The following is a 25,695-nucleotide window of genomic DNA, read 5'->3' as shown; positions in this document are numbered from 1 at the left end:
TCTGGGATGCACCTGACTATAAGATTACCCAAACTTTAACAAATTTAAATAAAAATTGAATGATACTAAATATCTTTTAAGTATGCAAATTGTTACAAATAGTGTCATATACAAATATTCTTCAGGCATGTATCTCCCAAAATATTAAGTATATGTGCAGCCTGTTATTAATAAATTGTATATTATACAAGCATATTTCAAACATATATCTACCAAAACATTAAACATAGTTTCAGTATCATATATACATGTGTTTATTTATATATTTACGTATATATATATATACTCACTTTAGGAGAAACATGGAACTGCTCATTCCTAAATGGATAATTGAGAATATTTAGTGAACTTTTTTCTACATATCTCTGATTAATTTTATTACTGCTCAAGAACACTAGTGAATAGTGAATTATTTAATTTTGCTGATTCCAATTAGTGGTTCTTGAATTGCTGCAAAATGTATGGCTATTTACCTTTTACATATGATAAACTTTTTAAACTTCCTAATTCATTAGAATTGTACTTGGTTTATTAAATTGATATTAGATATCAAATACCTATATATCTATAATAATAGATACATATGTATTTGAACTTTTCCATGGCTACTGAACTTTGTTTTTTCACTTGTGATAATTTTATCTTCTTTAAAATATTACAGGTAGGGTTGTAGATGAACTTGAACGAATGTTTTTATTATAATTTTTTACCTTTTCTTTTAACAATAGCTACTACTCTCTTAATTACTAGGCTTTTGGTTTTTGTTTTTTGTTTTTTTTTTTACATTTCCTTCCCTGATGCTATGTCTCTGTTGTGGGCTTTGTATTTAATTCCTGATTCAGTGGAAAGGGCAAAATGCTAAATTCAAATGAATAGTTTCTAATTTGACTTAAATACACTGAAATGAAGTGGAATGATACTTAACAGTATTGAATTTAGTTAAGTTTGACAGAAGCATGTTAACACAATTTGGTTACTACACTAATAAGATTTGTTTTTAATAATTAGCTTTTTTTAGTAACTGAGATAATGTACCTCAATGTATATCTAAATCTAAATTTAAAATATGTATCTGCCATGTTATTTACATAGTTTTGGGAAGATAATTCTTTTTTATGTTTATAGTTATACTTTATCATTCCACCACCGTTCTAGGATGAGCAGTCTTTGAACTAAGAATATTTAATTTTGTATAAAGTAAAACTAAATATGATTTTTGTTGAGTCCATTCATTTTTCAGATTTAATTTGGCAAACCCACATGAGATAATTTAGCAGAAGAGGAATCATTCTTTATCCTATTATAGTAAAACCTCTCACTAATTCAGAATTTATACTTCAGATGCAGTACTTGTGATCTTTTTTGAGTATAAAATTCAAAATAATTTCTTCCTCTGAATTTTCAGGGTCATACTTATAAGGGAAAACCTGTCTAAAATCACTAGCTTTTCAAACCAAGGGCTCAAGAAATGAAGGATTCCTTCAGCGTGCCTTCAACCTCTGGGTCCAGCAATTAATTCTTGTATGTTAAAGGACTTTCATGTTTATGGTACATTTTTATGTAATATAGGCCTATTTGAATTATAATGTAGGTAATCATTTTATTGTAGCATTTAATTAAAACTGTTTGCTTGAAGGTAATACAAATGAGTTTTTACTTAAATGTTCTGTGATTAAGACTTATCAGTAAGTCATATGGGCCAGTCCATCCTGTGTTATTCCGAATTAGTGAGGTTTTACTGTCCTAGTGTCATAAAGAGCACAAGCTTTTCTAAATGATGGCCATTTAGTTATGGAAAGGGAGGTTATGATTGAGTTCAATTTGTCTTGCATGAATGTTACTATAGACTAGAGATACTAGATCAAAGATACTATGTAGAATAAGTGATTTGATGTTATTGTGTTTGGTAATCCCACCCAACAATGAAAATATAGAATTTAAAATGTGGATCTGTAGATCCATATTTGTATATTCAGATATTGTGCATTAGACATACTTGTTTAGATTTGCTACATTAAAAAAGTGGCTTAGACTAGTTTACTTTTTCAAAATTCCTTCCAGATTTACATTTATTCCATGTGCAAGGAATTTGAATCCTTATACACAAAGATGATATTTTGGTGATATATCATTTTAGATTAGGAAATATAAACTGTCTCCATTATGTACACATTCCAAAATAAAATTTGAGTATTGTCGAATATGCCTTTCATGATTAGAATGTCAGAATGTTTAAGGTCAGTTGTAAAAACCAGGGAAGTATAAAATGAAGTGGGATGAATAAAAAGAATAAATGAAAATGGAAAGATTTCACTGTGAATAGTGGTTCAGGCCCCAAAAAAGAACTTAAAGCAAAATGACTAAAGGGTAAGGTGGGACAGTAAAGAAAAATGAGAGTTGGCTATTTTTAGACTGCAGTTTACTGGATAATACCATTTGATCTTTACAAATTTTTAAAGTTCATTTGAGGTTGGCAGTACTGATGAATAGAATGCCCTTCCTAAAATGTGTTTGGAAAAGTCTAAATCACTGAGAATCAACTAGTATTTCTTTCCTCTTTTTTTTTTTTAATGACTAGCACTAACTATCACTGTTTCATATAGTTGTTAAATGACTTTGCATGCAGTTATTTTTTTATGCAAACTAAAATTTCCTATATAATCCATTACATTTAGAATTTTGTCATGTCTACAACTAATGACCCATCTGTATTACATATTGATTGGCTTAGTAGGTTTTATCAGTAACCAGATCTTATTTGTTTTATTTAGTGATATATACAAACAAAAGTGTATAGTGTATCTTCTCAAAATTGCTTCTTTGCAGGTAGATTCTTGATCTATCATTTCTAACAGCTGCAAATTCTTCTTGCTTGTTCCTTTTAACATTTTTCTCTTATTCTTCCATAGTAAACTGATTAAACAATTTTTTTGAAGATGAATATGGCTTAATTACAACTTATAACACTTACAGATGCAAGTGGTGAAAGAGGAGAAAAGGATGCAAGCAAAATCACAACATATCCTCCAGGCTCTGTGCGATTTGACTGTGAGCTCCGTGCAGTACAAGTCAGCTGTGGATTTCACCACTCAGGTAGCAGCTGGAAATTTAGGGTATAACTGCATTTTTACAATTGTGTTAAATAACATCTCTAGTTTTTGCAAATGTTACCTGTTAACTGTGTTAAAAAAAGTAAAATTTTGTAAAATTTCTGAAGATGAAATAATTTCTAAATTAGATTTGAACTCTAGAATTCTGTGACTTCTGTAACCTGGTCCCTTACTTATTAAGGGTTAATTGAGCAAAGAGCATCAATAAATACCTCAAATTTTCTGAAAAACTTAGAAAATAAAATTTTTAGTGAATCCTTGACCTTTGGATTTTGTTTAGATTATACTCTTCAGCTTTTATAAGAATAAAAATGAAACTTCCTTGATACTAAGTGTATTTTCTTATTGATAAGTCTCTGAAAAGCATAAAATCCTGATATCTTATATATATACATATATATATATGCAGAGCTCAAATCTGTGTGTTGTGTTTTTAATTATCTAAGATAAGTGAACAGTATTTCTATATAGTTACTTATAAGGAGTTACTCATTATTAAGACTTTACAGCCAGCTTGAACCAGTGTTATTTTAAAATGTTATATTACTAAATAGCACAAGAATTTTAACTTAAAATTGTAGGGTTTTATGTTTAGAAGCAAGTTCTTTTCAGTAAATGGAAAATCTTCAGTTGCCTATTGAATGTTTCTATGAATTTTAAATGCTGAATATTATATATAAAATTCTGATATTTTATTGATGTTATTGATATATGTGCAGAGCTGAAATCTATGTGCTATGTCTGTAATTATCTAAGATAAGTGAAGAGTATTTCTATATAGTTACTTATAAGGATATACCCATTATTAAGACTTTACAGGCAGCTTGAATCAATGTTTTTATGAAATTCTGTATTACTAGATAGCAGAAGAATTTTAACTTAAGATTGTAGCATCTATATGTTTAGAAACAAAGGTTATAGAACTAAAAATGTACTTTTCAGTAAATGGAAAATCTTCAGTTACCTATTAAATGTTTCTGTGAATTTTAAATGCTGAATATTTTATTGCTTTTAGTGTAGTTTTGCATGAAAAATAAATGTGTGCCTTTGTTCCAGTGGTTTTAATGGAAAATGGAGATGTTTACACATTTGGATATGGCCAGCATGGGCAGCTAGGACATGGAGATGTCAATTCCAGGTAATGTTCATTTTTTGTTTGAAGATACTCCTTTTAGTTTTCTTCTTTTATTCACCTTTTAAAATTTTCTTTCCAAGTATATTTGTATACCTAAAACAATGTGGTCCACGAATGATTGATGGTGTAAGTGCTTTGGGGATGAATGATTTTGTGGTTTCAGGAAAAAAATGGATTTACATTGCATACATTTAACAAAAAGAGTGATCATGATCATCACAAAAGTCCTGTTATATCTTGATAGTTATTATTTCTGGGAATGGTGTTTTTAACAGCAAAAGATGTTTTAAACTGTACAGCAAAAGATATCTTACAGGAATTAAAGTTTTTGTCTTACATGTTAACCAACACTGATTCAAATCTCCATCACCACATAAGGTTCCTCAGGACCCAGGACTAATCCTTGAGCATAGAGCTCAGTAAGCCCTGAGCACCACCAAGTGTGACCCTAGAACCAAAAGATGGGGAAAAAAAAAAGCCACAAGTACAATTCAGTGGTCTGCCAGGAGCAAACCCTGAGCAAAGAACTTGAGCACTCTCATGTGCTTAGACCAAAACTTTGGATGGTATATTTAAGATATATTTTTAATAATCTGTACAAAGTTACATACATTTTTTTGTCTGTATAAATGGATGGAAAGCATTTAGCACCTAAATAAATATTTAGTGGATATTCTTATTTCCTTGCATCTTTGCAACTCCTTATTGTTTTTTTTTTAATTCAGTTTGGACTTTATGAAACTGACTTTAGATATGTATATACATGCGCATATATATACATATGTTTGTTTATTTATTTTTAACCTAGGGGATGTCCCACTCTCATTCAAGCATTGCCAGGCCCCAGCACACAAGTGACTGCAGGCAGCAACCACACGGCTGTGCTTTTAATGGATGGACAAGTCTTCACGTTTGGAAGTTTTTCTGTAAGAAAATTAATAATAATAGTAATGACTACATAATGCCTTTACCTTGTAATTTGTATTAGTATAGGTATATATTTATGAAACAATTTTTCTGGTTTCAGTGAAATTCTTTTATTATTTCATACTATGTCTCTTTTATATAACACAATAAAAAACCTAAATGACATTATTTTCAAATAATTTTCTTTTCTAACATAGTATTAGAATTTATTAAATTTAACCATTTTCCTAGAAATGGCCATCTTTGTTCCAGGTTATAGTTTTTCAGTAGCGCTAATTCAGGCATTTGAAAGTTGATTTCCCAGCTAGTTTTTGAAGATTCATTTTTTAACATAAATAATTATGTATATTTTAGAACTTAAAATAATTTTAGTGTTCTTTAACTAGATTTCTTTAAAAATATAGTTTCCTTTATCCACTCCTTGTGCTCTCTGTTTGTCTCTCTGTTTACCTGTCTGTTTTGCTATTTTTCTTTTTTTTTCGCCAAAGCTTGAAAGTGTAGTTTGGGTATAGTAGAGATCGAGGAACAGCTTCCTAAGACTATCCTAATAATATATATCATCTCTGACATGGGTAACTATTGAGAAAAATAGCTTGCAGTCTCTAACCTAAGTCTTTGAGATCTAATTTGCAACTAATTCTTGATGTATAAAAAGGTAAATGTGAACTTAAAATATCTCTTTTTTTTTGGAAATGATACTGAACATGCAGAAAGGTTGTTTACAATAAACAATATTCAGTGCACCCATATAGTCTTGAAAGAGATTTATCTATTGTTGACATTTTCATCTCTGCATCATTTGCATTACATTGACACTTGCAAATTCTCCTTCTCTTGAGCACTGTGTCTAAGTATGTGTGAACCATTTCTTCCCTTGGCTCTTTAAGAATAGTGGGAAGAAATGGGAGGCCCAGTGTAAGCTCTAAGAATTGGGAGCCCAGCCTTGATGCTCACATCACTTGGTGCCCTGAATACTATCAGGAGGGGTTTCCAAATGTGAGGCTCGGAGTAGCCCTGGAGCACTGCCAGTTATGGTTCCCAAAACAAAACAATGTGCATACACAATGATCCTTGACTCCTAACCACTTCAGTGTCTATTTTGTCACTGACCCAATTATTTTTGGAATTTATTATTTTTTTTTCTTGAATCACCATGTGGAAAGTTACAAAGCTTTCAGGCTTAAGTCTCAGTTACATAATGCTCGAACACCCATCCCTTCACTGGTGCACATATTCCACCACCAAGAACCACAGTAAACCTCTCCCCTACCTCCCCACCTCCCCAGCCCCCCAATCCGCCTGTGTATCTGATTAATTTCACTTTACTTTCTCTTTACTTTGATTACATACAAACAAAAAAACTCACTATTATTGTTTGGAGTTCCCCCAGCCCCCCAGAGTCGGACCTACTGGAAAGGAAGCATTTGATAATTTGTTTTCCATTGCTGAGAATGAAGAGATATGAGGTCATATGGCCACAAAAGCGCCCACGAGGTTCTGGATTTCTGTATTTTAATATTTTAGTAACTAAGTCCAGAGAGTTTTCTGCCAGAAGTTGCATCATTGCTAGCTCGTACCTCTCTGCTACTTTACATTCCACATACGAGTGCAGTCTTTCTATGTCTGTCTCTTTCTGACTCATTTCACTCAACATGATACTTTCCATGCTGATCCACTTATATGCAAATTTCATGACTTCATGTTTTCTAACAGCTGCATAGTATTCCATTGTGTAGATGTACCAAAATTTCTTTAACCAGTCATCTGTTCTCGGGCATTTGGTTTTTTTCCAGATTCTGGCTATTGTAAATAGTGCTGCGATGAACATACAGGTGCAGATGTCATTTTGACTATACTTTTTTGCCTTTCCAGGGTATATTCCCAGGAGTGGTATTGCTGGTCAAATGGGAGCTCAATTTCTAATATTTTGAGACGCGACCATATTGTTTTCCAAAAGGGTTGAACCAGTCAGCATTCCCACCAGCAGTGTAGAAGGGTTCTTTTCTCCCCACATCCACACCAATAGCAGTTGTTTTTGTTCTTTTGGATGTGAGCCAGTCTCTGTGGTGTGAGGTGGTATCTCATAGCTGTTTTGATCTGCATCTTCCTGATGATTAGTGATGAAGAGCATTTTTTCATGTGCCTTTTAGCCATTCATATTTCTTCCTTGAGAAAGTTTCTGTTCATTTCTTCGCCCCATTTTTTGATGGGGTTGGATATTTTCTTTTTGTAGAGGTCAACTAGTGCCTTGTATACCCTTGATATCAATCCCTTATCGGATGGGTATTGGGTGAATATCCTTTCCCATTCTGTAGATTGCCTTTGTATTCTGGTCACTGTATCCTTTGCAGTGCAGAAGCTTCTTAGTTTAATATAGTCCCATTTGTTTATCTCTGTTTCCACTTGGTTGCCCAGTTGCTTGTCATCTTTGAAGATACCGTTAGCTTCAATATAGTGGAGGGTTTTTACGATCTTGTCTCCTGTGTATCTTATGGATTGTAGTCTGATGTTGAGGTCTTTAATCCATTTTGATCTGACTTTTGTGCATGGTGTTAGGTCAAGGTCTAAGCCCATTTTTTTGTCTGTGGTTGTCCAGTTATTCCAGCACCATTTGTTGAAGAGGCTTTCCTTGTTCCACTTCACATTTCTTGCTCCCTTATCAAAGATCAGATGATCATATATTTGGGGTTGCATGTAGGGATATTCCACCCTATCCCATTGATCAGTGGCTCTACCTTTGTTCCAGTACCATACTGTTTTAATTGTTACCGCTTTGTAGTAAAGTTTGAAGTTGGGGAGGGTGATGCCTTCTTTCCCAAGAATTGCTTTAACTCTTCATGGGCATTTATTGTTCCATATGAATTTCAGGAGTGTTTGATCAATTTCTTTGAAGAATTTCATGGGTTTTATTTTATTCTTTTACAGTCCACTCTAGTATCTAGCATTCATTTACTTGGTCTCCACTCCTTCGTCTCCTTTGTAACTTTCTGCATCTTTTTCTTGTGTTTTGACAGTCAATGCTGATCAGTATGTATTTGAAAAAATGTCAGATGATACTAAATTGTCTCTCAGTTTTTTAATATTTTATCATGTTTAGACTCAGGTTGTACGTTCTATGGGAATGATCACTTGTTCATCATATCTGGAAGTGTGAAATGTCTGTCTGCCCTCATCCTGTTTTTTGTTTCTTTTATTTAATTTTATTTGTATAAAGTAGTTCACAATATTTGATTACAATTTAATATTCGAACACCAGTCCCACCACCATTACACCTTCACACCACCATATTTTGGATGTTTCCAAATTATAATCGAATCACCATAAATTACAAAGTTACATAGTTACTCAAAACTGAGTTTCATTTGTATGGTGTTCCAACATCAGTCCCTTCACCAATGCCCACTAATCTCCATTAGTGTCTCCAGTTTCCCTCCAGCCTCCCTGGCCGCCTCTATGGCAGGCACTCTTCTCTTTTTCAGGAAGTAGCATTTTATATATACTCTTCTGTGTTTTTAGTGTTACCACTTTAGTTCCTAGATATCATTCCATACCAGTTTAGAAAATCCTCATTATGCTTTTTTCAATTATCTGCATATTTCTCTATTTTACATATGTATGTATACCATAGTGTTTGTATGTGTGTGTTTATGTATTTATGTATTATAGTCTATTTTGCAATAATCACAATAAAAGTTATTGAAGGTTTCTCTTTTAGGTGGCTTTCTAGAAATAAAATTGCTAGGTCAAAGGTTAAATGCTATGTCATTTTGTGACATGTTAATTACCCTCTATTTGGCATTCTCATCAGCAGTGAGGGAAGAGTGCCTGTTTCTTCACAGCTTTCTCAACAGAATGTGTTGTCATACCTTTAAGTTTTGTGTCAGATGTGTGAAAAACGGTTCTGTATACTTGGAAGCCTTTTCTCTGTCACTGGTGCTGTGACCCTTCAAACACTTAGTATTTTCACATTAGGGTTGGGTTTGAATTTTTTTTCTTAGGGTTTTGCCAGTGCTCTTTCTAAGGAGTTGTGCTCATCTGCTTTCCTTAAGTTTCTTTTTATGCTTTATATCCATTCAGACCTAAAACAACAAATGGGAGCTAAAAACTGTTGGATTTTAGTGTTTGTTTACTTTTTTTTTCCCGATCTGTTTATAGCTAACAGCAATTACTTGCTTCTTCTAATCCTACTGAAGACTTGAGTCATGCATAGTTTTATTTAGTCTATGTATTAGATTTATATTCTCTTGGAAGGGGGGAATATGTGCGTGTTATTATCTGAAGTCACACCAACTTTATTGTCTGTTAACCACAGACATTCTCCTTATGAACATTAATGCACTTAGATGTGGCTTGTTTATAACCACAATCTGAACCCCTATGAGGGACTGTCCAGCATCTATTTTTGGACTGCTTTGCTTCACATTGGTCGTATGAGGAAAGGTCTATATTTTGTAGTGAAATTGCTTTTTCTTACAAAGGCATAATATGTCACTTAATCGTATGTGCTTGTCAATTGTTATATTTTTATGCCCAGCTTTTCTCTTTATCAAAAGCATCAGAGTAGACATTGAAAGTTGCTAAAAAATAAACATTGATTTTTCTTGGCTCTTTTAATCACGTGCTTTCACTTTTTCTTCCACTGATTTAGCTCAGTTGCTTTGTAGATAATTTGTAGCTGTGTATTTTCTCTTGTGGTGTTGAAGTAATAGAACTTTTAAGTCTGATATTTGGGTCAGTACTTAATTGGGCTGTTTGTAGTGATCCCTTATTCTTTGTGAGGTTTTTTTTTTTTTTTTTTTGGTGTGCTTCTGTTGTTGGTTTTGCTATGGTTGCTCATCCCCATTGCTGAGATACTTGTAAATAGTCCTAGGTTCCATGATAACAGCATTAACTGCCAGCCACAGGATTCCTTTCTGAAATCTAATACAGGGAGGGAGAATTCCTAAACCAGTAGTGAATGAAAGTTTACCGTTCTGATGTCAACATTATTTTGTTTTAAAGATGAGTTAGTGATGAGAAGCTTACTATTTCTTTTTAAATGGTTACCTAACTTATTACCTATTGACAGCCATACTATTCAAGTCAGTTAACACTTGTTGCCGAAAACCTTGTGTTTTGCAGTCTGATTTTGCTTTTTATCTTGGAACCTAAATGTAATGGCCATGTAAAAAATTTCATTTTCTGATTGTATTCAGGTAAATGAAGCTACAGCTTGCATAAGTTTTTTTAACTATTATTTATAATTTAGGTAGCAAATGATGAAAATTACTTTCTTATTATATATCATTCTATAAACGTGTGGCTCTGATTTCACTTGTTAATAGACTAACAATTGAGAATAATGTATCATAGAGCTCTTTTTTTGCCTGTTGTCTCCTTTATAAAACAAAATTTATGGGTTGTTTATCCAGAAATACTGTCAATGTGTTTTAATCTTTTAGAAAGGACAGCTGGGCAGACCAATTTTGGATGTGCCATATTGGAATGCGAAACCTGCTCCCATGCCTAATATTGGATCAAAATATGGAAGAAAAGCAACCTGGATAGGTGCAAGTGGGGACCAGACTTTCTTACGAATTGATGAAGCACTTATTAATTCTCATGTGCTTGCTACATCAGAAATTTTTGCCAGTAAACACATAATAGGTAATAACTCCTTCCCTCAACCCCACCCCTAATTCTTGTCTTGATTTTACAAAATTTCAGTGTTTCATTATTTTCTATTGTGAGATAAAGTCTTGCAACTTTTTTGCTTTCCTTCTGCTAAAAGAGATTTAACAGACACTTCAAAGTCTCTGTGCTTGTATGACTGTGTGCTGGAAGAATAAAATCCATAGGCGCTCTGGGAATCAAAATATCCACAAGATGGAAAAAGGTTGCAATGTGCGCTGAATGAGAGTTGGGATCACTGTATTGAAAGGAGGAATATTTTTTGTACTAACTCTTGTTAAATTAAGGAAATTAATTTTTATGGAAAGCCTCTAAGTTACACTTTGAAAGCTTCAGTAAGAACCAAGTTTTTATCTATGATACCTTTAATAACTATATAACCAAATGGTATAGAGTGGAAATAAAGAACATGCTTTGTAGATTTAGACAACCTGAGGTTTTAGTCTTCCTAAAAGGCTGTTTTTTAGCGCTTTTACCTCTTCAGTCTTCATTAAGCTTCAGCTTCTTAAAAGTTATATAATAGCAATACTTACCTTATAGGGCTTATGGGCCTATGAAGAGGCCTTAGTGAACTGTGGTGGATATTAGTACTTTGGTGGTGAGTGTGGTATGATAGCGTGATAACCCTACTCAGTCAAGGGAAAAAGAAAGGATTTAAGCATTACAACATAATAAAAGGGTGATATGTCTTAAAAGTCTATATGTAAATATTTTCTCAAAGGCTTGGTACCAGCTTCTATATCAGAACCCCCGCCATTTAAATGTCTTCTGATAAATAAAGTGGATGGAAGTTGTAAAACTTTTAATGACTCTGAGCAAGAGGATCTGCAAGGATTTGGTGTGTGTCTTGATCCTGTGTATGATGTCATTTGGAGGTAAGATTTTCCAGTTTGTAAAAGAATAGTGGATATTTTACTCCAATTGTAATTCATGTGCTAATAAAATTCATATACAGAGGTTGACTTTTTATATACCACAGTGACCAGGAGAGAAATCGCCTGTTTAACCAGTAATCCGTTTTGTAGATATTCACAGGATTCTTTACGTACATGGTGGTTAAGAACATGCATTCCAGGGCCGCTGGGGAGATAGTACAGTCGATAAAATGCTTGCCTTGAGCCTGGCGGACTAGAGTTTGATCCTTAGCATCTCGTATGGTCTTCAAAGCCCTAGAGTGAACCCTGAGCTCCGCTAGTTGTACCCACCCCTTGCCTCCATAGAACAATGCATTTTGAGTTAGACTGCCCGTGTTTTCCCCACATCCTTGATTTGCTTTCTCTGCCAATTACTATTATCTTTACAGGGTAAGTTATGTTGACTCAATGAGCAAACTTTTCTTGTTTCTGTGATAGGGGTAATCAAATAGATCGCTTACTATTGATTGTTGGAGCAGACATACATTGTGTTGTAGAAGTTTTTAGAAGTGTTTACTTCCTTTATTGTGATTAGCTTTGCTTAATGCATTCTGTTGTTATTTATGTATTTATTTTTTCCATTTTATTTCCAATTTATTTATTCCATTTTTTCTTCCCATAAATACCCAGTTATTCCTTAGTATGTATAATAAAATGATGTAAAAAAAATTAAACATTACAGTGTAAATAAGATGAACTTGCCTCTTTTTGGAATCCATGTAGCAAAAGTCCCATATTGGCAGTGAAATGTTGAGTTTGTAAACTTCATATATATGGATGTAGATAAACAAGAGACTCAAGAAATGACATTGTGTTTTTTTCAAATTTATTTTAGAAATTTACACATACATAATGAGTAAAGCAAAGACTTCCCAGCCTTTCTAATTTAAATATTAATAGAAATTGTACAGCAACCTTCCCCCACCTCTCCTTGTCATTCTTTACATGGCTTCCTGGAATTCAGATAGGTTGAAAGGGTGATTAGACTTGAAAGGTTGAATTGGCTTAAGTGAGGTCAGGCAAGAGACTTTTTCCTTTTTCTTCTTTCTCCTGTCATGTGTACTTGTGTACTTTCATTTCTGTAAACCTGCATTTAGAGTAAAGGAATTCGAGTGCTTCCTAGGTTACTGACCAGTAAACTCTGTTATTCAGGCGTTAAAAAAAAAAAAACAGCTTTTTTTTTTTAATTGAATCACATGGTGAGATACACAGTTACAAAGTTGCTCATGGTTGAGTTTCAGTCAGTGTTCCAAAACCCATCCCTTCACTAGTGTACACTTCCCTCCATCAATGCCCCCCATTTTCCACCCCCCTTGTCCCACTCCGTCTTCAGGAATTTTTTTTGGGGGGGTCACACCCAGCAATGCACAGGGGTTACTCCTGGCTCAAGCACTGAGGAATCAGGGGATAGAGAGCTGAATGCCTCTAATGGCATTGTCATCAGTTGTTCTGTTTATTAGAAACCAGTGTAAAGAGATTTGGTTACAAAAGCAAGCTCTGGTGTTAGCCTAACTTTAAATTGATACTTTATTTCATAATCTTTATAATTATTTTTAGTTTTAAGTGAAATAGTAATTTGTTAATTTATATTAATAAATTAGAAATTAAAATAGACAGTATAAAATGTGTTTCTCAATGTAGTTGTTCCTAAACTAGAGATTACAGAGGTCTAGATTCTAGCATGAGCAGAGCCATTTAACTATACTCAGAAATAACATCCAGTTAGTTGAACCATCTCTTTTTAACACATGGTGGTAGCATTAGGACAAATGATCTCAGTTGCCTTGCCAGGTCCTTAATCATTTACCCCCATCTTTCCAAAACAGAGATTAAAAGATGAAGTGCAGTCTCCTCTTGTGTTTCATTAAAGCAGTTGGAAAGAGTTCACCTTTAAGTCGGTATCAGATTTTCTTTCTTACCCTCAGTGACTACTGACTGCTTTGTGCTATCAAAGACATTGCAGATTTAGTATTAATTTGCTGTGACTTTTCTTCTGTCTGAACCTATTTTTATATTCTCAAGAGCTTTTACTTGAATAATGATAAACTTAACATTAGTAAAGGGCAGAAAATGTTAAGAATAGCTGTTTCTCACTTCAAAATTTATACAGATAACTATTATTTAAAAACAAAAAATCAGTTAGTGCTGGAGAGCTAGTACAATAGGTAAGGTACACAGATAGTACAGCAGATAGTACAACAGGTTGGCCTTGCAGGCAGCCAGCTAATTTCATCTCTGGCAACACATGTGGTCGGCCCCACTTTGTCCCCCACCCCCAGCACTGCCTGGGGTAAGTACTAGAGTAAGCCCTGAGCATCGCAGGGTGTGGCACAAAACCACATACAAAACAAAACATAAATCATGAATGTGCAACTCTTAAATATGCACAGGAAAACTAATGTGGCCCATCCTGTTATTGTCATCCCCCTAACCAAAGTCTGTTACTGTCTGTGTCAGAGCTGTTCAGTTTGGCTTATATTACTTTTGTTTTCGAGTGGGCGGGTTTCCCTAGCAGTGGTCAGGCAGTCACAGAAGTCAGCTCAGTGGGAGGGCTCTGAAGACCATGGTTGATTGGACCTCAGGGTGCCAGGCATTACACAGGCCACCTCTGGGTCAGGGGTGGGCCATGCTTGGGGGCATCCAGGGCAACACTCAGTGATGCTTCGAAGACTGGAGATGTCAAGGATTAAGCAGGGTTAGCTGCATGCAGGGCATGTGCCTTACTTGACTCCAGCTCTGTCCCTCTGGCCTGATTGACACCTTTTGAAATGAGAGTATTTTTACATAACAAGGTGCAGCTCTTACCCCTAAATCACAATTAATGCATGCATTAAGTTTTTTATATAAATAAGAATATATTTGCTTAAAATAGACGTATTACTGAAATATTTGTAGATCTTTGTAAGTTAGTACTTAAGGAACTATTTCACTATTGAAACTGTATGGAACTCTATAGTCTGGGTGTACCACAATATACTTGTCTATATTCCTATCAGTGAACATTTTAGTTTTTTTTATGTTTTTGTATTGCCTGTGATGGTACATTGAACACATAAACGCACGCTTGTGCACACACACACAAATACACACATACATACACAGCATTTTATACTTTTGTGAAGTCTTTCAAGGAATGGAATTGCTCATTCAAAACCTTATGTTCATAAAATTGTGTCATATCTGTCCAAGTTGCTATCAGTATTCTCATAACTGTTCATGCTCTCTGAATCCATCCACAGTATTGTTATTATGTTTAGGTGGAATTCCCATCTAAATTTTTAATATATATTTAAATATATACTATACATATTTACTATATATATGTATATACTAAATATATACTATATGCTAATTAAAAATAGTATAAAATGAGTAAGACTTCTTTTGTTTCATGTTAAATTTGGTATCCAAGAGAAAATACTAAGTAGGCAATTAGGAAAATTAGCCAGGCTCAAGGACCAGTTTGGATTTGGAATACAACTTTTATTGGAGATCTTAGTTCTTAAGAGTTTGGGAAACTGGGGGTTGAATGAAATGCCTTAGGAAGGTAATTAAGTTCTAAAGAATTGTAGTCTAAGTTCTCAAACCTTTTGAATTCCTAAAATAAAGAGGTAAAAACAGTAGAGACAGCATTTTGAGAATTTGTTTTATGAAAGAGATGAGAGATGATATAATTGACAGTTTCTTACAGTTTTTATTATTGCTTTACTCTTAGTAACCATTGCCCATCTGCATGTATTCATAGTTGTACTTATATGCATACATGATTATGCAATCTTTTTGAGAACAGCATTGCAGATATTTTACACACTCTGGATACTAGATTTATTGTCTCCACAACAAATCAGTTTTGACTTTATGGGAGCAAATTGTGGATACTGTTATTTATTTATTAATTTTGTTTTTGTTTTAGTCTCATTTTTGTCTCATTAGTATTTTTCACTTTTTGGGGATTTGGTGTGGGGGGACAGGGGAGGGGGCTCTCAGTGGTTTTCAGGAGGCCTGCCTGGGACATTCCCAGCATGTGAGTGCAAGCAATTAGGACATGATTCTGCCTCATGGCCCTCACCAGTGCTCACTCAGCTGGCAGCTCAGAGGCAGTGTGATGTCAGATGGGATCACCTGCCAGTTAGACATGCCCCTTAACTCCTTGGTATTTTCTTGGCTTCTTTCTCACACTTTTTTTTTCAAACAAAATTTTGTCTCTATTTTTAGTGGCATTTTGTTGTATAAACCTTCATTTTTATATGTATGCATAAAATTGTTTACAATCTTCCTCTTATTCATGTAGTATCATAGTCTCTGTTACTCTCACTTTTCAACTTATTTCCATTTATAGGGGTGTAACCATTGTATGTACATATTTAGATCCAAAAAAGGCAAAGAGCTACATTTTGTTCTCTTTAAAATGAACTACATTTATATCAGCGATTATGCTTTGGAAACTTTTTAGTGAGATTCTGCATCAAAGACTCATATTCTCTTTCTTAAAAGGTTTCGACCCAATACGAGAGAACTGTGGTGTTACAACGCTGTGGTTGCTGACGCGAGACTCCCCTCTGCAGCAGATGTGCAGTCCAGATGCAGTATTCTGAGCCCCGAACTGGCCTTACCAACAGGCTCGAGGGCTCTCACCACCCGATCCCATGCTGCCCTGCATATTCTAGGTAGGCTTGTCGTTGACGATCAGCCAGTCTCCATACAGGCTAAGGATTGTTTGCATAGAATGTTTAGACTTGTAATTCTTTTTTATTTTTTTATTTAATTGAATCACCGTGTGAGAGAGACATGTATTTTTTGTGTGTGTGTGCACTGAACAGTAACATCCTAGATGCAGAAATTAGCTAAATCCTCTTAACTTCAAATGGCTTATCACATCCTGGCACTGAAACAAACAAACAAAAAAAGAGCATCATGCAGACACACTGGAAGGATTAGTAACACAAAAGAGTGATAAATATTAAAACATAAAGTAGCCCTGAATATAACTTGTTCTTTGTTGATTTTTAAAACCGTATATTTATTTATTTATTTGTTTATTTTGGCTTTTTGGATCTCACCTGCCAATGCTCAGGGGTTACTCCTGGCTCTGCATTCAGGAATCACTCCTGGTGGTGCTTGAAGAACCATATGGGCTGACTTTCCTTAAAAACTATACTGTCTTAAATTGTTATACAAGTTTTCTCCCTGCCTGCCTTTTCACTTCTATTTAGTTCATTTGAAATACAGCATTTTTTAAAGATTTATTCTGTTGGTAAATTTTATACTGATTCACATATAGAGTAAATGCCTTAGTTTATAAAGGTAGACTTAATTGTTTCTAAAAACAGTCCTTAAAAGACTCATTTATGTATAGCTGAATTTGGAGTAATGAAATCCTCTTCCTTACTATGCTTATTATATCATACTCCTTGCTTTTTATCAAATTTTATCTGGTGGCAATTGTGCGTGTTGAAAACTAGCATCAATTAATGACATCCCAAGCCTAATGGGTCGTCTTTGAATAATACTTTAAGAACTAAATGAAAGTAATTCCATTTCATATATGATTCCATCTTCACAGAGATTCAGGTTTTTTGTAAGACACCACATATGCTTATGTAACTTAATTAGCAGGTAGAGAAGAATTTTTTGTAGAAAGTATTCTTAAAATATTATGGAAATTTTTAGTTTCAGGCAGTTAAACTTTTCCTTCTTTTTTTTTTTTTTAAGGTTGTCTTGATACTTTGGCAGCTATGCAAGATTTAAAAATGGGTGTTGCAAGTACAGAGGAAGAGACCCAAGCAGTAATGAAGGTTTACTCCAAAGAAGATTATAGTGTAGTGAACAGGTTTGAAAGTATGTATATTTGTATTTAGGTGATTATACATAGCTCAGATATGTACGAGCATTTTAAAATGATTTTATTTGAATTTTTAGGTCATGGAGGGGGTTGGGGTTACTCTGCTCATTCAGTAGAAGCTATTCGTTTCAGTGCTGACACTGATATTTTGCTTGGTGGCCTTGGACTTTTTGGAGGTAGAGGAGAATATACTGCTAAAATTAAGGTAAGTATTTTATTTTATTTATATTTTTCTCTTTCTTGTTTTTATTTATTTTTGAATCACTGTGAGATACATAGTTACAAAGTTATTCATGATTGGGCTTCACTCATGCAATGCTCCAACACCTGTTCCTTCACTATTGTTCATTCCCACCACCAAGGTCCCAGTTTCCCTCCTGCCACAGCCCCCTCCACCCCAGCCTTCCCCTAATGCCTTTCTCTCTCTCTCTCTCTGTCTCTTTTCTCTCATTCTCTCTTCTCTCTCTCTCTCTCTCCTCCCTCTCTCCCCCTCCCCTTCCCTCTTTCCTCTCTCCTTGTGGGCACTTTGGTTGGCAAGCATTTTATTGACATTATTCTATGTGTTTGAAAATTTTCCATGTGACCTTATTATGTAACACTTCTTCTCAATAAGGGCTTGAGGAGACATTTCTTTTTTTTTTAAATGAGACCTATCATTTTATTTTTTATTTATTTATTTATTTTTTTGCTTTTTGGGTCACACCCAGCGATGCTCAGGGGTTACTCCTGGCTTTGCACTCAGGATTTACTCCTGGCAGTGCTTGGGGGACCATATGGGAAGCCGGGGATCGAACCCGGGTCGGCCGCGTGCAAGGCAAACGCCCTACCCGCTGTGCTATCACTCCGGCCCCTTGAGGAGACATTTCTGTCACTGTCATCCCGTTGCTCATCGATTTGTTCAAGCGTGCACCAGTAACGTCTCTCATTGAGAGACTTATTGTTACAGTTTTTGGCATATCCAATACGCACGGGTAGCTTGCCAGGCTCTGCCGCGAGGGCTCGATACTCTCGGTAGCTTGCTGGGCTCTCCGAGAGGGGTGGAGGAATCGAACTTGGGTCGGCCGCGTGAAAGGCGAACGCCCAACCTCTGTGCTATCGCTCCAGCCCTGAGGAGACATTATGAGCATCTAATACAGTGAACCATTAACTTATTAAAGAGTAATTCAAGAAGAGAGTGAAATGAATACAAAATGAGTTTTCAGTAATTTTAGGCCAAGTGGACCAGGGATATGTCTATGGTAGACTGCTGGCTTTGTGTCTTTAAGTGGCCCAGGTTCTCTGGGCACTCAAATCAATAAATCAATTGATTGATAAATTTTTAGACTGTAAAAGACTACACAGTCAATCTGAATGCTTTTTGTTGAAATTTTTAGTCACTCAGGAGGAGCAGTCACTTTTCTTTTTTGTATAGGGGACGCCTAGAAGACTGAGACATGTGGACTCAGCAGTTTAATTTTCAGTGCTCAGGGCCCAGCAGTGCTCAGAGGCCACCAGGCTTACACCAGATGGTGCTTGGGAATCCTGCAGAACAGAGCCAGGAGTTGAACTCAAGGCCTTGCATATGTGAGGCACGCACTCTACCTACCATTAGAGCAACCCAGGCACTGCCACACCTTTTTATGTGCCTTTCTCACTTTTCTTTCTTTTTCATTTCTGGGGCATGCCTAACAGTGCTCAGAGTTGCTTCTCTCTCTGTGCTCAGGGGCCACTCGTGGTGGGACTCAGGAAAACATTGTAGTGCTAGGGGTGAAACGTAGGTCTGCCACGTGCAAGGCAGACGCTCTAGTCACTGTACTGTTGCTCTGGTTCTCTGTGCCACCTTTTTTGAAGCTACCACTTTAATGACAGAAGACACACACTTTAATGCTAAGACCATTTTAACGAAGCTCAAAATACGTGTAGCATGTTTAATGCCAAATATTATCAGCACAGGAATGGGGCCAGGTATGAAATGTAAGAGATGGGAGTATCACTTGTATCACTTGAGATCCCGTTGCTCATCTATTTGCTCGAGCGGGTGCCAGTAATGTCTCCATTCGTCTCTGTTGAGTGCTGGTTGGATTTTTTTGGTAGACAGAACTAAAAATAGAATCGTAAGTTTATCACACACATCATTTCATCTCAGAAAAGGTCAAAGGGTAGGTTCAATCTGTGAATATGTGTTAGTTTTGCAAGTTTGCAGTTTTGCTTCTCAAATTAACTGAGTTTTACTGTTAAAGAAAGAAACTAAATCTCATGCCTTCACTTCAGTAGCAGGCTTCATAAGAAATTCTCAGTTGAGGGCCAGAGAAGATGGTTCAGGAGCTAAGGTGCTTGTTTTGCCTGTAGCCAACCCCAGTTTACTCCTCAGTACCAGGTATGGTACCCCAAGCAACTACAGGGGGTACCTCTGAACACAAAACTTGAGTAGCCCCAAACATGACTGGGAGTGGACACCCCCAAGACAAATCAGAACATCCACAATCAAATTTTATCTGTTCAGAAAGTACTTTCTTAGTTTTCTCAATATTTACAACTAATTTCAATGTGCATAGACCAGAATTGATGTCTTTTAATGACATTTCCAAGGACTGACAAACTTAAAAATATATTTGCTTATTTCTGATAAAAGTTAGGAAAAGCATGTTTGAAATTTTCATATAATATTAAAATGAAAATGTGAATTCTGGAGTTATATAGAGAGGGGTGCAAGAATCATTCAGGATCTCTCACTCATAAATAAGTAGAAATAATAAAAAGTTTAAGCTTTGGCTCATTGCAGATCAACATTGAGATAATTGTTTTATTATGTCTTGATTCTAAGTTACAGTAGGAAAGCAAACTTGGTGTATTATGTGGTTCTGCTTGGCATTGGCTAGTAAACTTTACAGAATGATATACCTTCCACTTTTGAGGTTTTTACTTGTTAATTTTTTTCAGTTTCTGTATTCTTTTACAATTTTTTTTGTAGCTAACATGTTTATAAGAGTGTTATCTTTACTGTACATTAAGACTTTAATGTTAAGTCTTGATGTACGCGGTTAACCACACCTTACTACCACCCAAGTGTCAGCTTTAGAGATAAGTGGGCCTTATCTCTCTCTAATGGTTGCCATTTAAAATCAGAGGCCTTTTGCATTTGCTGGTTTTACATAGATCCTTTTTTATACTCATTTTCCGAATGACTGACTCTCTAATCTTGCATCTGTATTCAGTAACTCATTGTGTGAACCAACGCCTTTTAACAGGAATCTTTTATTTTTCCCTTCCTGTAAGTGTTGAAGTTGTACTCAGCCCAGCCCTGTGCCTTCTTTGTTTATTTTATGGACTTTTTCTTTTTTCTGGTTTGGTGGGGGCTTAAAGGGGCTTACTGTTACACACGTACAGTGCCTTACCCACTGTACTATCACTTTGGCCTGCCAGTAGCCTTCTATATTGCTGTTTATTGTTCTGTATTCATCCCGCTGTATACCCAGTTTCTGTGTTTGAGGGACTGTGGTGGTGTACCTGGGCTAGAACCCTGGGCTCCTACAGGGAAAGCGCGTGCTCCAGACCATTGAGCTAACTCCCTTTCTTGTTTTACTAGATATTTCACCCTAGCATTTTCTTATGTGACCCAAACTACCAGCATATCATGATTCCAAAATCTGTATCTTCAGATCAAGCTCCTATAACCAATTTCTGTAGGGTTTTTTTTTTTTTTAAGAACTATCCATCTTTATATCTTAACAAAAACTGGATGTTCTTTACCCTATCACAGACTTATTTCCAGGACCTTCCTTTTTTGAGGGGGGTTGTTGGTTTGGTTTCTTGGCCACGGCAGTGTTGCTCAGGGCTTAACTCCTGGCCCTGAGTTCAGGGATGGCTCCTATTGGGGATTGAACCCAGGTCGGCCGTGCGCAGGCAAGTGCCTTACCCACTGTACTATCACTTTGGCCTGTCTGTAGCCTTCTATATTGCTATTTTTTGTTCTGTATTCACTTCCCTACATACCCAGTTCCTAAAACTGCCTGACACATAGTATGTGTTAAAATTTTGTTGTCGTTGAATGAGAGGAGGGAAGCCAAGATAGGAACCAATCATTACAGATTTTTTTTTTTTTTAAATCATCCTCCAGAGAAAACTGTGAGAAACCAAAAAGTATATTCGATTAGTAAAATGTATGTAGTACTGTAGCACTGTCATCCCATTGTTCATAGATTTGCTTGAGCCGGCACCAGTAACGTCTTCATTGTGAGACTTGTTACTGTTTTTGGCATATCGAATATGCCATGGGTAGCTTGCCATGCTCTGCCGAAAATGTGTGTACATATTTTTAAACGAATACTAAGGGGCATTAAAGGAAAACAATGTCTAGGCTTTCTGGACTATAACTTAAATCAAGGAGCTGCCAGAGATAAGAGTTACTGTCATTAAACTATCTTTGCCAGTAACACTGAATTTGTTTGAGTTGATGAGCTTGGCTATCTGCAAATAGAATAGATGTAGTGTTGGCAGAGAGATAAGACAAAGGATTAAGAGAAAGGATTATTCTAAGCCTTTTATCTGAGTGACTAGGTGAAAGATGGAGCCATGTATCAGAACAGAGAAGGAAAGAGGAGATTGAAATGAGTCACTTTGAAACAAGTGAAATTGACTGTTAAGAAATAAGCTAAATTGAACATTATTTCTATGTTTGTTTTGTTGTTTTACACACATACATACATACACACACCTTAAAAGTATTTTTATGAAAGTATTTCTATTGTAAAGGGGAATTAAAAAGAATTTTTTAAAAATAGAAATAGAATTTTAAAACTTCTGTCTCTAAGTAAAATTTCACATTGATTAGAATTAGTTAGAATTTATTAATTCCTAAGGGTATAGAAAACTAGATCAATCAGTCATGATACAGGTCTGGTATAATGGTGGATAATATTAAAAGACAACTTCATATCTATTGAGAACAACTTTTCTCACAGCAAATCCCAAGATTATGTGGGTTATCCTTCTTATTTAAAATAAATTATTCATATGTGCCAAAAAGTTGAAATATTTGGAGTTTATTTTTTTTAACTTTTTATTAAATCACCATGTGGAAAGTTACAAAGTTCTCAGGTTTATATGTCAGTTATACAATATTCAAACACCCATCCCTTCACCAGTGCCCATATTCCACCACCAAAAACCCCAGTATGCCCCCGCCCCCACCTCCTACCCCCTACTGTATAACTAATGAATTTCACTTCATTTTTTCTTTACCTTGATTACATTCCATAATTCAACACAAAACTCACTATAGTTGTTGGAGTTTCCACCCAAGAGAGACAGACCTACTACATTTGATAATTAGTTTTTCATTGCTGGAAATGAAGAGATATGTAGCCCCACTGCTACAAGTACATAACTCTCTCTCTCTCTTTTTTTTCCTTTTTCCTTTCTCCCTTTTTTTTTTCTTTTTCCCCCTCATCCCCCTTCCAGCGCCTCATAGTATGGTGTACGCCACGCCGCGTCGGCCAGCGTGGGGCTTTTGCTTAGTTCACAGTCCAGAGAGGTGGCTGCTACATTAAAAACCTTCAATATTTCAACAAAAACTTACTGTTATTATTTGGAGTTTCCCCCCCAAGTCAGACCTGTTCAAAAGGAACCGTTTCACATTGCTGACAATTATAAATGTTAAGTCGGTTTTGGATTTCTGTATAAAGTCCAGGGAAAATTCTGCCAGAAATTACATAGCCCAGCTCACAGTCCCAGTGCATTGCTGTAAGAAGTCTCTGAATTCGAAGTCTTTAGGCGCAGAGGGTCCGATTCACGCTCAGCGGCTCCGGATTTGTCTGGGCCGAGGGTGTGCCGGTTACACCCCCTTCCCATGAGTTCCTGGGAGCCCCAAAAGTAAAAAGTGAATACCTCTGGGTTTGGAGTCTAGAAGATGGCTCCTGCCACGTGGGAGCCGCCCGCCCGCCGCTTTCCATGCAGGAAGACAGGGTGGGGAGGAAAAAAATTCACCCCCGGCAGTACAGGCAGTACAGAGTTGTAGCCCAGTTCGCAGTCCCAGAGCATTGCTATCGGATGCTGCGCTGGATGCCCGAATGTGTTAGATCTCTGGAATCAAAGTCTTTAGGCGAAGAGGGTCCCATTCGCGCTCAGTGGCTCCGGATTTATCTGGGGAAATATTTGGAGTTTAGATGTCAGTTGTCTAATGTCATGCATTTCTAGATTTTCTTCACATCCAGATGGCATGTTTCACAATTCTGCTTGTTTCTGGCCAACATAAGAGTCAAACTACTTCTCAAAATAAAGTTCAGCAAGTAAAATTAATAAAAAGGAAAAGAACTAAGCCAAGACAGATTTCTGAATCATAAGCATAGAACTCAAAACCTGAGACAGCTGGCATAGTAATTGACAGTAAATGTAAATGCCCCCTTTTTGTTCCTTGTAGGTGTTGCATTTGCTTTTGGTTTTCATTTTTGGTAGTTCCGTCTGCATTCATTCCTGTAGCTGCAGCTCAGCAGTCCTTGCTTACATCTGGAAAGCCCTGGGCTCAGGCTCCTGCACCTATAAAGAAAAAGAATTTCTATAGATAAGACAGGTGTTCTGGATGACATTTTAAAATAACTTTCCTTGTCAGTCTTTATTTTCACTCAGTTTCATCACCTTACTTTCTTTTCCCTTTTTTGATCTTGGATCCCTCTCTCCCTTCTTCCTGCTTTCTTTTCTTCCTTTCTTTTCTTTCCCTCTTTCGCTCCCCCTTCTTTGCCTCCTCCCACTCTCCCTTTCTTTCCTTCCTTCCTTATATGAGGAGCAGGTGGTTCAGTGCTACGGCCCATGAGCTCAGCCCTGCTGTTCCAGGGCCTCTTTCTCTGTCTGTCTGTCTATCTGTCTGTCTGTCTGTCTGTCTGTCTGTCTGTCTCTCGCTCCCCCCCTGCCCCCCGCAATCTCTCTCTCTGTCACCTCCCTACCCCACTCTCCCTTTCTCTTCTTTCCTAAATATATGGGGAACAGGTGGTTCAGTACTAGGGTCCAAGAATATGGTGCTTCTGAGCCCTGTTGTTCAGGTCCTCTTTCTCTCTCTGTCTCTGCCTTTGTCTTCCTGTCTCTCTGGCTATCTCTCTCTCTCTCTCTCTGGCTCTCTCATCTCCTTTTTGCCATACTTTTTGTTTCTCCCTTTCCCATGACATTGTATTTGCAACTATTTTTTTGTTTCTTAGTTTCTCATAGAGTCTTACCTCTTGCTACTCTTCTCTTTCCAGTTAAACATTTTCCTAGCATTTCTGTTTGCTATTATTTTTTCTAAATGCCCCACAAGGAAAGTGGGTTTTTTGGATTTTTTTTTAAATTTCACAGCTTGCAAGGTTTTTTTTTTTTTGGATGTTAAATTTTATTTATTTATTTATTTATTTTTATTTTTAATTAGTGAATCACCGTGAGGGTACAGTTACAGATTTATACATTTTTGTGCTCATGTTTCCCCCAAATCCTAAGCTCAGCTTGCAAGTTTCAAAACACTATTCTTACACTTTTACAAGCTCACATAGCTAAAACACTTTGAGTTCTTTCGCCATAAGATGTTTGCATCTGGTACAGACTGTTGATGTGTATATGGATCTGTGTAGCAAGCTAGGCGAATGGAGACTGAGACGGCCTTAAAACACTGTATAGGTGTTATAATTTAAATAGATTTTTATATGTTTCTCTAAACACTAAAAGTGGAAGGCGGTGAGGGTTATGTCTCAAAAAGGGCAAAGCACATGCAGGGCCCTGAGTTCAAACCCTGCCAATACTTGGTTCCACCAATACCTCTAGGTGCAGCCCTGAAGGCCCTCGTGCTGGGCCCAAGCATTGAATTCTCAAGCTCACACATCATATCATACCACACTCTGATTTTGTACGTTCTCTGTAGTCCAGCATGCATTAGACACACAAACTTGTAAACATACTCATATTGGCATAACTGAATGGTTGGAAACTATTTTTCTCATCCCCTCAGCTGTTTGAGCTGGGTCCTGATGGAGGAGATCATGAAACCGATGGAGACCTCCTGGCAGAGACGGACGTGCTGGCTTACGACTGTGCTGCTCGGTAAGGAAACGTTCATTGTTCCCTGTAATCATTCCACGCCGAAAGGAAACTGTTTTGTC

General features: G+C 36.3%; 1 protein-coding gene across 9 annotated transcripts in view; it reads left to right on the top strand.

Moving 5' to 3' along the window:
- Window positions 1–25,695, top strand: part of MYCBP2 (MYC binding protein 2) — a 224,296-nt gene that overhangs the window by 65,783 nt on the left and 132,818 nt on the right. For all 9 annotated transcript variants that reach the window (XM_055121420.1, XM_055121438.1, XM_055121447.1 and 6 more), the window contains 9 exons: window positions 2,974–3,093; window positions 4,167–4,248; window positions 5,054–5,171; window positions 10,615–10,819; window positions 11,565–11,718; window positions 16,252–16,424; window positions 17,470–17,595; window positions 17,677–17,804; window positions 25,545–25,636. In XM_055121420.1, the coding sequence (XP_054977395.1) occupies window positions 2,974–3,093; window positions 4,167–4,248; window positions 5,054–5,171; window positions 10,615–10,819; window positions 11,565–11,718; window positions 16,252–16,424; window positions 17,470–17,595; window positions 17,677–17,804; window positions 25,545–25,636 (1,198 nt within the window). The remainder of the gene's footprint in view (window positions 1–2,973; window positions 3,094–4,166; window positions 4,249–5,053; window positions 5,172–10,614; window positions 10,820–11,564; window positions 11,719–16,251; window positions 16,425–17,469; window positions 17,596–17,676; window positions 17,805–25,544; window positions 25,637–25,695) is intronic.

This window comes from Sorex araneus, chromosome 1, assembly GCF_027595985.1.
Source record: "Sorex araneus isolate mSorAra2 chromosome 1, mSorAra2.pri, whole genome shotgun sequence".
NCBI lineage: Eukaryota > Metazoa > Chordata > Mammalia > Eulipotyphla > Soricidae > Sorex > Sorex araneus.
This window is presented reverse-complemented; position numbering and strand designations above follow the sequence as displayed.